Source organism: Ammospiza nelsoni, chromosome 19 (genome assembly GCF_027579445.1).
Source record: "Ammospiza nelsoni isolate bAmmNel1 chromosome 19, bAmmNel1.pri, whole genome shotgun sequence".
Taxonomy (NCBI): domain Eukaryota; kingdom Metazoa; phylum Chordata; class Aves; order Passeriformes; family Passerellidae; genus Ammospiza; species Ammospiza nelsoni.
In genome coordinates this window covers 9,433,413-9,445,792 of record NC_080651.1, presented here as the reverse complement: position 1 = coordinate 9,445,792, position 12,380 = coordinate 9,433,413, and the positions used below count along the sequence as shown (strand labels likewise).

Genomic DNA, 12,380 nt, shown 5'->3' with positions numbered 1-12,380 from the left:
AGTGAGTGTCTGACCCCTTTGTACTTACCTTGGGAACCTTTGCACACTCTGGTCTTCAGTTCTGTTCTTGTCCCCTTCCCCATCTGCTTGTGTGAGCTGGGGCTGCTGAGGCCAGGGATGAAAGTTGTAGAAGGAACTTCTTGATGGAATTCTTATTATGGATGGGCTTTTCTCACAGTGAACCATATCCAGCAGCCTCTGCTGCTCCAAGGCATCCCCCTGATTTCCTCAGGAGCAGGGATGGGATTTCTGCTGTGCCCTTTGGCCTTTCACCAACTGAGAAACCCAAATATGGTTTTTTAGAGACAGGAACAGCTTCAGCGCCCAAATCCATTGGACAATCCATGGGTGAAAGCCAGATTATTGCCTGGCTGGAGAGGAGATGGGAGGAGCTGAACAAACAGCAATGGTGAGAATTTCTTTTTAGCTTTGAAGTTGGATGGTTTAATCTTGGGCTGCTAACCACTAACAGATGGTGAGGAAGGCTGCTGGAGCTCTCCTCTGCTCTGGAGTTTGGTTCATCCAGCTTTGCAATGAGAAGCAAAGGAGCAGCCCTCACCACCAGCACTTTTCTGGGGAGCTGGACTCAACCGGCTTCCATCTCATCATTCCCCCTTGGTGGGACTGCAAATGAGAGTTTATTTTGGACCTTCTCTCTGTAAATTCTTAGTTTGCTGAAAAGAAAGGAAAATATGTGTAATTCCAGAAATTTCATGTTCCTTCTAGCTTATAAGTAACAAATATATAAGTGATATATTTGTGTCTAGAAGCAGTGGCTTTCAGTCTGTGTTGACTCAGCATTCATCAGTGGTTTGTGCAGAGCTGTGATGCCAGCACTGTAGCATTCCCAGACCTTCCTGCACATTTTCCTCTTTCTGTGGGATGTGAAGCTGGGCTGAAGAGCTTTTCAGAGTGTTGGATTTTTATAATATTTTTTATTTTATTTTTCTCTTGGAGAAGCTGCAGCTGCTATTTTGTGAAGTTTTGGTGTTTCTCTGCTCACTGAGCATGCCAGGCTCATGACCAAGATGAAGAAATTTTGTTGTGGTAATTAGGAATTTGGGAAACACTGAAGAAAGTGAGCTCTGGAAATGTGCTGCACTGCACTTTGAAACACACCAGTGTGTTCTGGAGACTCTTAGCACAGAGCTCTGGCATTCCCCGGGCTGGGCCTGGCCTGATAAAGAGGTGTCCAGCAGATGCCTGCAGCCCTACAAGGTTATCTAATCTGAGCTGCCTTCCGTGGGAGTGATGGGCTGTGCAGGGAATAGAGGCTGCTTATTAAAGGCCAGCAGCAGCAAATACCAAACATTGCTGTATACAACCCCTGGCTGGGCTCCAGCTGGGAACATTCCCATGGCAAGTGCTGGGGAGATGATGGGGAGCACCAGGAGGGAAGGGAAGCAGCTCCAGAGCAGCCACGTAAACTGTAAAGCCAATTAATGATACTTTTCCAAACTATCAGTTATACCTCTTGCAGAAAATAAGGCAGGTGATTAAGGCACCCTTTAATTACAGGTCTTGTCTGTAAATATCTGTTAATTTGTAACTGGCAGATGATGTGCTCAGTTGTGCCTGAGAATAAGTGTCTCCTCTGTTCTTTGCAACTGCTGTTGTCACAGGACAAAAGGCCATTGTTGGGGCTCTTACAGAGGCAGTTACTTTCTCCTCCAAACAATTTAAGTGCATATTTCCATATTTCCGTGGTTCGGGGCCTTCTGTGAGTGGCTGCTTCCATGGCAGGAGGTGTTGATGGCAGGGGAGCTGTGAGCAGCTGGGTGGGCTCTTGTGTGCTGGGACCTTGCCCAGGTGCCACTTCTGCACAGGTGGACCCAGTGCTGCCACATCAGCTTCTCATCCCAGGGCTTGTCTTGACTGAAATCCCTGGGCCAGAGGAAGAGTTTGAGAGACCCAGCCATCCAAAATATAAAATCCTGATTTTGTTTGGGTTAGTTTTCCAGGAATTTAAATCACAGAGATGATCTCCAACTGCAATCTGGCCATGCTAACACATTCCACATCTTCAGGAATAATTGTTAGAATGGAGACTGTGCCCAGGCAGGGAGATAAAGCACAGCCTGCCTTGGGACTGCAGGGCTTTCTTTGGGTTTGTGTCCCTGTGTCCTGTGCTGCTCATGGCACTTGGAGCTGCAAGGCTTTCTTTGGGTGTGTGGCTTTGTGTCCCTGTGTCCTGCTGCTTGTGGCACCTTGTGGGATGGAGTTCATGGCTCTCTGGGAAGGCAGCTGGAGAGGGGCCAGTGGCCTTCAGCAAGCAGCTTGAACCTCATCTCATTTCCCTGCAGCCCACAAGGCATTTCCCAGGTCAGGGAGGGGTGGTGGCCCTGCCATGCTGGGTGCTGTCACTGTCACAAGGTGTGTGAGTGCTTCAGACCTGCCTGGCATAAGGAAAGCAGCTGTTCCACTTCTCTTTCCTTCAGAAATGGTGTTTCCTCCTGGAACGGACCCCTAGGAAGGGCACTGACCTGTTTTTGGGATAATGCCTGCCCTGGGAGTGGTGCTGTGGGGGAGAGCAGCTCCATCCCTGCTCTTTGCTGTGAGCCCTCCCCTCTGTGAGCTGCCTGTTCTCCAGGGAGAGCCCATCCAGTGTGGAAGTGCTTCTTGTACAAGGTTTGTGCTCAGGCTGCTCAGGGAAAGAGCTGCAGCTGGTTGAGTCAGTGCCTGCATTTTCCTAAGCAAATTGGAGCTGGGATGAATTTGCCTGCAGAGTTCTGGGCTTTGCTCAAAATGACACTCCAGTTTTACATGCAATGAATTCAAAACCATGTTCAACTTTCAAGTGCTCATGCTGGCTAAACTTTTCCTCTTTTAAATGTGCATGAAGCTGCTTCAAAGCAGGAGCTTTCCTGCTCCAGGGAAGAGCTCTTGGACATGGGATCCTGCATGAATTCACCAGCCACTGGCAGGCTTGGTTTGACCTGTCCCTGAAGGTGGCTTCCAAGGGAGAGATCCCTCAGTTAGAGGATGGAATAACCTTCTGCTGCCAGCTGGAGCCAAGCAGGGTTTGCTTCCTTGGGAGCACAGTTTGGCATGACCCATGGCTGGAGCTGAGTTTGGGATTCTGCCAGCCTGGAATGAAGGAGATGAAATCATTTAGCAGAGCTGCCACTGGCTGAGGTGAGGCTGCTTCTCAGCCCAGGGCTTTAGTTGTTTAATTTATGGCCACAGATTGAGTCATATTAAAACAAGGTTTAGAAAAAGTTAAGTTTAGCTTTGTGATTCCATCCCCATTCTGTAAATACTGTACGCGGTGTTACTCAGAGTTTACCTTTTTTGGGCAGGTTGATAGAGGTAGAAGATTTTAATTTATTTTTGTAATCCGTGTGTTTGCACTCCTGGGAAAGAACCAAAGTATGCAGATGTCATTATTCCTGTAAATGCAAAGGACTTTATCCTAAATCTTCTAATTCTTTCATAGTATGTGGCAGCAGAGCTATTTGCCATGATGCTGCAGGAAATATTTGGCATTCCTGTAAGCTCCAGGGAGAGCAGGACTGGGATGATAACATCCTCTGGTGCTGCTTTTCAATGAGCTCTTGCACAAAGACTCTCTCTAAAATACCCCTCTGATAGATTTAGAAGGTTTTTAACACAAGGAATGTGTTTCAAGCTGCTGTCTTTCCTGTGCTTGTGCTGTCTGACTCCTCCAGCCCTGTGCTGCCCTTTTCCAGAGCTGACATCTGAGCTGTATTTATTGTAGCAGCTTCTCTGCACTGCATGTGTTACAGGAGATTTTCCTCCTTTAAAATGTAATAAACTTTCTTCTTGTGATTTGACAGAAAAGATTATTTCTCCAGCTTTACAGGCACAGCTAATAGTGCATTCCCAAGCTCTGCTGACAATAAGAACAAATTGTATTGTTTTAAAATGTAAATGTATATTTTGCTGTGCTTCTTACTTCTCTTACCTGCTGGAATGGTTTTAGCATTAGCATTTTTTAATACACATCCAGAAACAGGCAAAGCTGCTTTTATTATTGCTCATGGTCATGAATTATGTTAATGTAAACACTGCAGTGAAAGGGAAATGAGAAATAAAGACTTGAGAAGCAAGAATTGGCACCTGATGGTTTGGGGCTTTTTTTTCTGCTTATCAGCATTCACATTTGCCTCATTTGTGGGGACTCTGGGCTGGGTGGAAATGGGATTTTTCATTAAGTCAGAGGGTGTTGTTCCACTTGTCCATTTGTCCCAAAGTGCACCCAGGTTCTGGGTTTCACAGTGATGCTATCTTGGCAAAAAGGAAACCCAGTTATCCATTAGCCAATTCTCAGAGTAATCTCCTTTGCAACCAGCTTTTCAGGTAGCACCTTCCAGGTTTTTCCAGGCACTGAGCAAAGCCAGCCCAGCCAACAAGTCTGCAGGGAACTCCCCTGTCTCCCTGGAGCTTTGGGGAATGGAGGGCAGAGCTTTCTTATCTTCATATTCTCTGCTATTTTCTGATTGTGAGGAGGATGGAACCCAAATGGTTTTAGCCAGACTGATGGAGCTGTTTCCAAGGAGCAGATGCCATCAATAATCCAGGGACCCTGGGTTGGGTTTTAGCCAGGAGCAGATGCCATCAGTAATCCAGGGACCCTTGGTTGGGTTCCACCTCTGGAGCTGAGGCCACAGCTGGGTCACTGGGGCTGTGCACTGTCCTGCAGCACATCTGCAGGACCTTTTTGCCTGGGGTTTTCATCTGTTTCACCTGGAATTCCTGTGAGGAGTCCCATGAGTTGCAGTGAATGCAGGTTCTTGCTTCTGGGTGCAGAAATGCCCATCCCACCAACCTTCAGCAGAGGTTCCCCTCTCTTAGGGCCATTCCCTGTAGTGTTTCTGGGATTTTAGAGTTTTGGAAGGTGAGGAGCAATGAGAGTGTTTGAGTCTTTAAAATCTGGGCCAGTGTCAATATCCCTCCTGTAGTTCCAGGGGCTCTCTCAACTCCTCTGCAGCTGCTGAGTGCAGGGTGAGGACAGGGATGGTCCTCAGCTCTTATCTGATCCACAAGTGCAGCTCTGGAGGTGCTGAATCCCTAAGCAAATGCAGATTAGCTAAAAACTGGGGTGTACTATGAAAAAGGCTGCACAAGAATGTGCCTGAATTCCCCTGCTAAATGAACATTTCCATTCTAAGTAGCTTAGAGGAGAAATAAGCGGGCAGGGAAAATGTGTGCTTGTCATTCTCACAAAGGAGCTGGCTTCCAAACTGTTAATTTTTGAACAACTGTTGAATGGCAGGAGTGCTTCCACTCTTTCCATGCAAATCCCCATCATAAAACCCTTTTTAGCTTCCCACACTTCAGAGCTGCTCACGGCAGTCTCTGTCTCCCTGGAAATCTGCCTTGCACTGCTTGAGCCCTGCCTAAGGCACCCCTGAATCTCTCTGGGGCTGGGTTTGTCTGAAGATCAGACCTAGGTTAGGGAAAAAACCCCAAACTGTCATTTTTAGAGCTGCAGTAACCTCATTTGTGATTGCAGGGACATGAACCTGGTCACATTTCCTGCCTTGAATATCTCCTGTAAACCTCTCCATAAATTCTGTCTAAACATGGTCTGCTTTAAATCCTCCTCTGGCTTAAAAATGAAATGTTCATTTGCTATCTTTATTGATCTGTGAACTCTGCAATGATAACTTAATTTCTTTATGGTTTCATGTAGGCCCGTGGCCTTCATAATATTTTTAACCTAGCAAAGACTCTGAAGTGAGTTTGGAAAGAGAAGAATCTCTTGTTTAAGGTGTGTTTTACTGCACTCTGTTTTTGGCTCCTAAAGGTGCTGAGTGTTTCCCTTAACGTGGCAATTCCCATAACCAAACCCTGGAGTATTAAAACGGTGCTAAGTGTAAAAGTGTGTGTGTATATCTCATGATTTAAAAATAAAAACGTTTCTGCACCCTGAAAAATTCTGCCTGCAGTGATCCAGGCAGGGCACAAGTGTTTCATGTCACCTTGGCTAGCAAAGGGCTTCAGGCACAAAGCCAGAAGCTCTTAATCAAACTGATGTCACACCTTGTATCAACACCTTAAAGCTCAGGAGATCTTTGGGATGGAGGAGGGATTTTAAACAAACACCTTGTGGTTCCCTGCAGCATCCCTGCTTTTGGGTTTTGGTCTGTGCACAGCCAGAGCTATCAGTGGGATGGGTGAGGGATTGTAAACAAAGGATTCTGTTGTGGAAGGTGAATTTTGAAGGAAATGTGTGCCCTGTTTTGCAGAGGTGAATCTGGTGCTGGGAAGACTGAGAACACCAAGAAGGTTATTCAGTACCTTGCTCATGTTGCTTCCTCCCATAAAGGAAGAAAGGACCATAATATTCCTGTAAGTCGGGGTATTTTCTCATTTCTTCATTGCTCTTTTTGCAAATTACCATCTTTGCATTTGAAGAAATTACTTTTTTATTGAACTGTAATATAATCTGTGCAATTTTGTCTCAACCATTATTTTCTCTTTAGCAGTGGCTGAAATGAGCAGTTACATCAAAATTTCTAGTCCATGTCAGCTGCCTAATTTCTGTTGTGAAATTAAAGGCTTTATACAAATAAAAGCAAAGCTTTCTGATGCAATAAACCCCATTTTCCAAAAAGATTCAATAAACCCAGGCAATTCTAGCTGAATTTAGTTCCCACTAGATGCAGTTTTTGGTATAATATTTGTGAACAAGCTTTCTGTGCTTTCAGAAATTAACTTGTAGATGGGAAAATCATCCAGCTTAAAAACTGCTGTAGAGTTGCTATATCTAGGAGCCAGCATCTAATTAAAAGCTCAGATTTTATTACACTATAAACAAGTGAGTATATACTTTTATATCCGAGAATATTGGCTTTTTTGGTAGCTTGAAACCAACTCTGATTTATATAGAATTTTTTTCAGATTTCCTGCCAGGCTTCAACATTTTCACTGAATTTGGAGTGATTCTTTGCTTTTAAAATCCAGGAATGTGTTTGAATATTCATTGTTAGGGTCATTTGGATATGTTTGCAGTGAAGTTTTAATTGAGCTTTGCTCAAACAGTGTCTTGTTGTAATCACAAATGGTTTTCCAGTAGCAATCCTGGTGTCTGTGGTGGCTGGAACCTTCAAACTGCATTATCTTATGAAATTATAGAGTTAGAGGTGTACAGAATTACAGCAAAGAGCTCTGAGGTCAGCCCAGCCTTTGCCCACACCCCATTCCCACTGAAGCATCCCTTGGAGTGTCACCTCCACTCATGTTGTGACTCTGGTGACACTGGGACATCACCCAGCACAGGTGATTTTCTGTGAGGTTTGCAGCTGTGCATGTTCTTGGCTGTTCCACTGTGCAGCCCTGGACAAACCCAGTGTTTTTTCCATTTCTACAGAAGCAAAATTGCCAGTAGGCTTTAGGAGAGAAGGGAATTGTGCAGGGTTTGCACCAAGTATTTCTAAATACACTGTTGACAACTTGGAATACCTCAGACACTTGTGGAAGCCTCTTGCCCTTTCAAAATGTGCCTCCCTTCAAAGTGAGATTGCATTGCCCAATCCCCACAAAAGCTGAGTTTTCAAAATCTTGAGGGATTTTGGGGATGATGCAACTTCTCAGGGAGCCTGTGAAGGCACAGAAAGAAAGGGGAAAGCTGGGATGTGAACAAAAGGAACAGGGAGTGTCCTGAATAAAAGTCTTGGATTGTGCTCTTTATTCAATGCAGTACCATAGTGGACACTGGATTTGCCATGTCTCCATGAAAAATGCAGAATGTTTGTCACCAAACTCATTTTGAAAATACAAATTAGTCTCCCTTGTTGTGCAACCATTAGTTTGTGTTTATATATTGGGAACAAAGAATGTCCAACCCTCACAGTGCCACTGGGAAGGTAGGAAGGGTCAGAATGGGGGTTACAGAAGCAGCCCTAATTTACCCTGTTAGCATATTCATTAGAAAGCTGCAGAGGGCTGGTGGTGATCCACAGTGTGTGCAACCTGTGCATTGCCCTGTGCACAAGGAGATGCTAAATAGACTTGTTAAATTAATCCATGGCTTGCAGTGTGTCTGTAGCCATCCTGTTACAGGTAGTTATCAGTGACATGTGTGTTTCTGAGCCTCTTTGAATGCCTCATTGATTATTTTTTTAAACAAAGCAATTTGTATGCCAAGCCAAGGGTTAACTGTGATTTGCCTGACCTAATGCTGTAAAAGCAGAACAAAGCAGAGGAGCCCCAAAGTGACACCTCAGAGCACACTGGGGCTCAGCAGGTGCCTCCTCCAGCTAGGGTGGAGGGGAGATGTTCAGCTTTTGTGAGAGCTCTGCTCAACGGCTGGCATCCAGCTGCTTGTCCAGGAGGCTTTTCTGTCCCCAAATCCCTCTTTCCTTAGAGCTGACAGAGTCCTGCACAGCCCTGAGCACGTGGGCCTTGCAGATGGAGTCAGTGACACAGGGCTGGAGTTCCAGCCTGAATTTCAGTGAGGATTCCTGGGTTGGGAGTGTGGGAATCTCATTTCCTGGGTGATCCCAAGGTGGTGTCCTGGGCACTGCACTCCAAGTGTGGGGAGGAGGGAGAGGTGGCAGAGGAACCTCAGCACCTGTGGGGTTTGGCAGAGCCAGCCGAGGCTGCAGCAGCCCTAAAAGAGGGAATGGAGGCTGGGGATGGAGAGCTGCTGGACAGGGCTGGAACAGGAGCTGCTCTGAGGGCTGAAATAAGGCAGGGTGCGCAGTCTCCATCAGCAGAAACCTTTACATCAAATGTAGATCACACAATCCCAGAATGGCTTGGGTTGGAGGGGATGCTAAAGATTATCCATTGCCACCCCTGCCATGGCAGGGACACTTTCCATGTCCCAGGGACACCTTCCACTGTCCAGCCTGGCCTTGGGCACTGCCAGGGATCCAGGGGCAGCCACAGCTGCTCTGGGCAACCTTCAACCTTCACAGGACACAATTCCTTATTCCCAATATCCCATACAGCCCTGCCCTCTGGCACTGGAGCCATTCCCTGTGTCCTGTGCCTCCATGCCTTGTCCTCAGTCCCTCCCAGCCCCATTTTAGGCTCTGAAAGGGGCTTTAAGCTTTCCCTAAAGTGTTCTTACCCAAACTGCCTCTGTTTTCACTAAACCCAGCCCTCGTGTTGCTATTTTAGACTTCATAACTCATTACTGGTACTTTAGATTAATGATTGCTTTCAGTGGCTGCCTTGCCTTGGTAGCTGAAATGCTAAGTTGCTTAATTTGTTTTATTAATTTCTAAAGGAACAGAATTAGTTTTTGAAGGACGGGATCTCAGGCAGGCTCACTCAGGCTAAAGCTCCCCTGGGTTTCCCAAGTGGGTTTAACTGCCCTCATTTAAACACAAAGAAGTTCAAGCTGTGCCTGCTGGTGCTCAGTTCTGTCTCTGGTGGGGCAGGAATGGACACCCAGGAGTGCAATTCATCATTTGTAAATATAAACAAACAAAACTCCTCTGAATCCTGAGGTGCTCCTGTCCTGCCCCATGGTTCCAGGAAAGCTGGTTCTCTCCTTGGCAATTTGAAAATTCACTTTGCTCACCTGAGCAAGCCAGGCCACTGCCAGCTGCCTGACAGACCTCTGTCCAAATCTGCCATCCTGCCCTAATAAAATAAGAGTCACAGACAGAGGGAGCACATTTGGCTGCTGTAAAAACCTCTTGTTGTGTGAGTTTCTCCACAATACTTTGCCTCAGGCTCTCACATATGAACCTTAAGATTATTAAACTCACAGACTGAGCCAAGGAAAAGAGTATGGAATTGAAAATTTCTGCTGAAGCTGTGCAGATTTGAATTTTGAAGGGGTTTTATTTTACTTTGTTACCTTCATGTTCCCTCTGTCCTTCTTGCTGGCAAAGTGTCCAGTGCAAGGTTGTGCTGCTGCTTGAACGAAAGAAGCAAAGGTTCTGTCTCGAGTGTGGGTTTGCATTTTTACATATTTGCAGTAGGGTGCAAATCCAGCCCCCCTGACTGCTTTGTGTGGCTCCCCTTGGGCTGTTCCACCCCTATGGGAGTGCTCAGGACAGTGATTGTGGTGTTTGAGGGTCCCCAGGACAAGGTGAGAGATGAGAATCTGACTCCATGTGCTCAGAAGGCTGATTTGCTATTTTATGATATTATATTAAATAATGCTGTACTAAACCATACTAAAGAAAGAGAAAGGAGACATCAGAAGGCTGAACAACAATGATGAAAGTTCGTGACTGACTCCTCAGTCTGACACAGCTGATGGTGATTGGCCATTAATTAAAAACAATTCACATGGAACCAATCAAAGATGCACCTGTTGGTAAATGATCTCCAGACCCCATTCCCAAACAATCAGATAATTATTGTTTTTGTTCTTTTGTGAGGCCTCTCAGCTTCCCAGGGGAAAATCCTGGGCAAAGGGAATTTTTCAGAGAATATCACGGTGACAAGTGATCCCCTCTGACCCCAGCCACCCCACAGTGCCCAGGGCTGGCCACAAGGCTGGCCACAAGGGGACTCAGGCTGGCTTAATTTTGGAAGCAGTGCCCAAATAATGCAGCTCCTGCCTCTCCCTGGTTCTCAAGGGCCCTGTGCCACCCTGGGCTTCATTAACCCTTGCATAAACACAGGGTGCAGCGTGTGGCACATGCCAATAACCCTGTTCTGAAATCTGGGCAGTGTCTGTGGAACTCTCTGTGTGACTTTCTGTGAAGTGAGTGTGTTAAAGGTGCTGACAGTGCTAATGTGGGATGTGACATGCAGCTGGAATGCCTGCTTGCTAACTTATCATCTGTTTGTTTGCAATGAACAGCCCGAATCTCCCAAACCCGTCAAACACCAGGCAAGTGGTTTTTCTTAATGATTTTCAAGTTATGTAGGAGAACTGATGTGTATTCTGCTCTTTGTGCTGATAATGTGGGAAACCTTGAAGGAACACACAGCTAGTAGAGAATTTTGGAAATATTTAACTGGCTTTGAGAGAGGGAATAGTGAGCAGCTCATGAGTTTCTCAGCATTGCAAAGGATTTTAACCACTTTTATTGCAAAGGATTTAAACACTTTTGAGCCCTGAAATGAAAGGTTTGCCCTCTCTCCAGCCATTACTTTGTGTATATTGGGTAATGTGCTGCTGAGAGAGTGCAGAACACTTTGTAAATATTAAACAAAGCACTAAATAAAATATTTGATTAATGGAAGCTACAAAATTCTTTTGATTAAGTGCTTTGTCTGAATACTTTTATAGCTTGGCAAATCACCAGTGAAGACTTTGATCTCAAGTGTGAAAGGCCTGGCATAACCAAAAGCCTTGAGAAATGAAGGATTTCCCCAGCCTTTGTAGGACAGGTGGTGTAAGCAGAGTGGGGTCTGAGTGAAGTGTGCTGATGTGAGCTCCAGCTGCTGTCAGTGCCCAGGCTGGCAGAGTGCTGGGCACATCCCCTGCCCATGGCACACTCCTCATTCCCTGCTCTGTCTGATCCCAATTTCTGGGGCACAGAAGGGATTGCAGGGCTCCAGGTGGAGCTCACCTGGAGGAGGCTTAGGTGGAGGTTGAGGGCAGGACTGTGGGGAGGGATAAACAAACAATTGCAGCCACAGGGGAAATGCCCCAGTCTAACCCGAGCTGGTAAGGGATGCCTTTGAGCTTTTAAATAAAGCAAAGCTTTGTCCCAGCTCCCATGGGTGCGACCAGCCATGGAAACTGAAGGGTTAATTCAGCTGGGTGAATTCCCCCCTTGCATTTCTCTGGAGCTGATGAGTGCAAAGGGAAATAATAAAGGGACCTTCAGGTGTGATCTATTGGGAGCAAAAGGCAGCGCCTGGGCAGCTGTGATGCCCTGGGAGTGTGGGGTGCAGTCAGACCCAGCTGTGGGGCTGTGCTGTCCTGTTCAGAAGCTGCAGACATTCCCAGTGAGACACTGAATCCTCCCTCCTTGCACACATCAGTCACTTCTGAGGGTTTTTACTCAAATATTTGTCAAGTCCAAGAATAGACAGAGTGGTGTTTGGTTGGACCCTCCTCTTGCTTGGAGCTGGGTGCCAGGGTGGACATGAAACATTTGCTGGTGAACATTTTGACTGTGGCTGTGGAAAATGCTAATCCCAGGCTGTTGATGCTGCATAAGGCATGGAATCATTAACATCTGTGTTTCAATGTCACTTGGAAGTGCAGAGTGGATCCCTGCTGTATGTGAGTAGCATGGAGCATCCCTGCCTGCCCCAGGCCTCCCCAGAGCCACCCCCTGGGCTGCTGCTGCTGCTTTTCTGGAACTGAGACAGTCCCTGGCCCTGTGTTCGTGGTGCTGCATGAGCCATTGCATGCCCTCACTTCTCCCACAGTTCCCATTCTGCTTTTTCCAAAAGTTCTGGGGAGATGCTGTGCAGGGGCTGAGCCCAGAGGCCAAGCTGGAGTTCAGTGTCTGTGTAGAACCCTGAGCCCTCCCCAAAGAGGGTTG

General features: G+C 46.4%; 1 protein-coding gene across 1 annotated transcript in view; it reads left to right on the top strand.

Annotated features, from left to right (window-relative positions):
- MYH10 (myosin heavy chain 10) overlaps positions 1–12,380 on the top strand; it is an 86,309-nt gene that overhangs the window by 31,151 nt on the left and 42,778 nt on the right. The window contains exon 5 of the mRNA XM_059486133.1: positions 6,213–6,315. Coding sequence (XP_059342116.1) covers positions 6,213–6,315 — 103 coding nt within the window. The remainder of the gene's footprint in view (positions 1–6,212; positions 6,316–12,380) is intronic.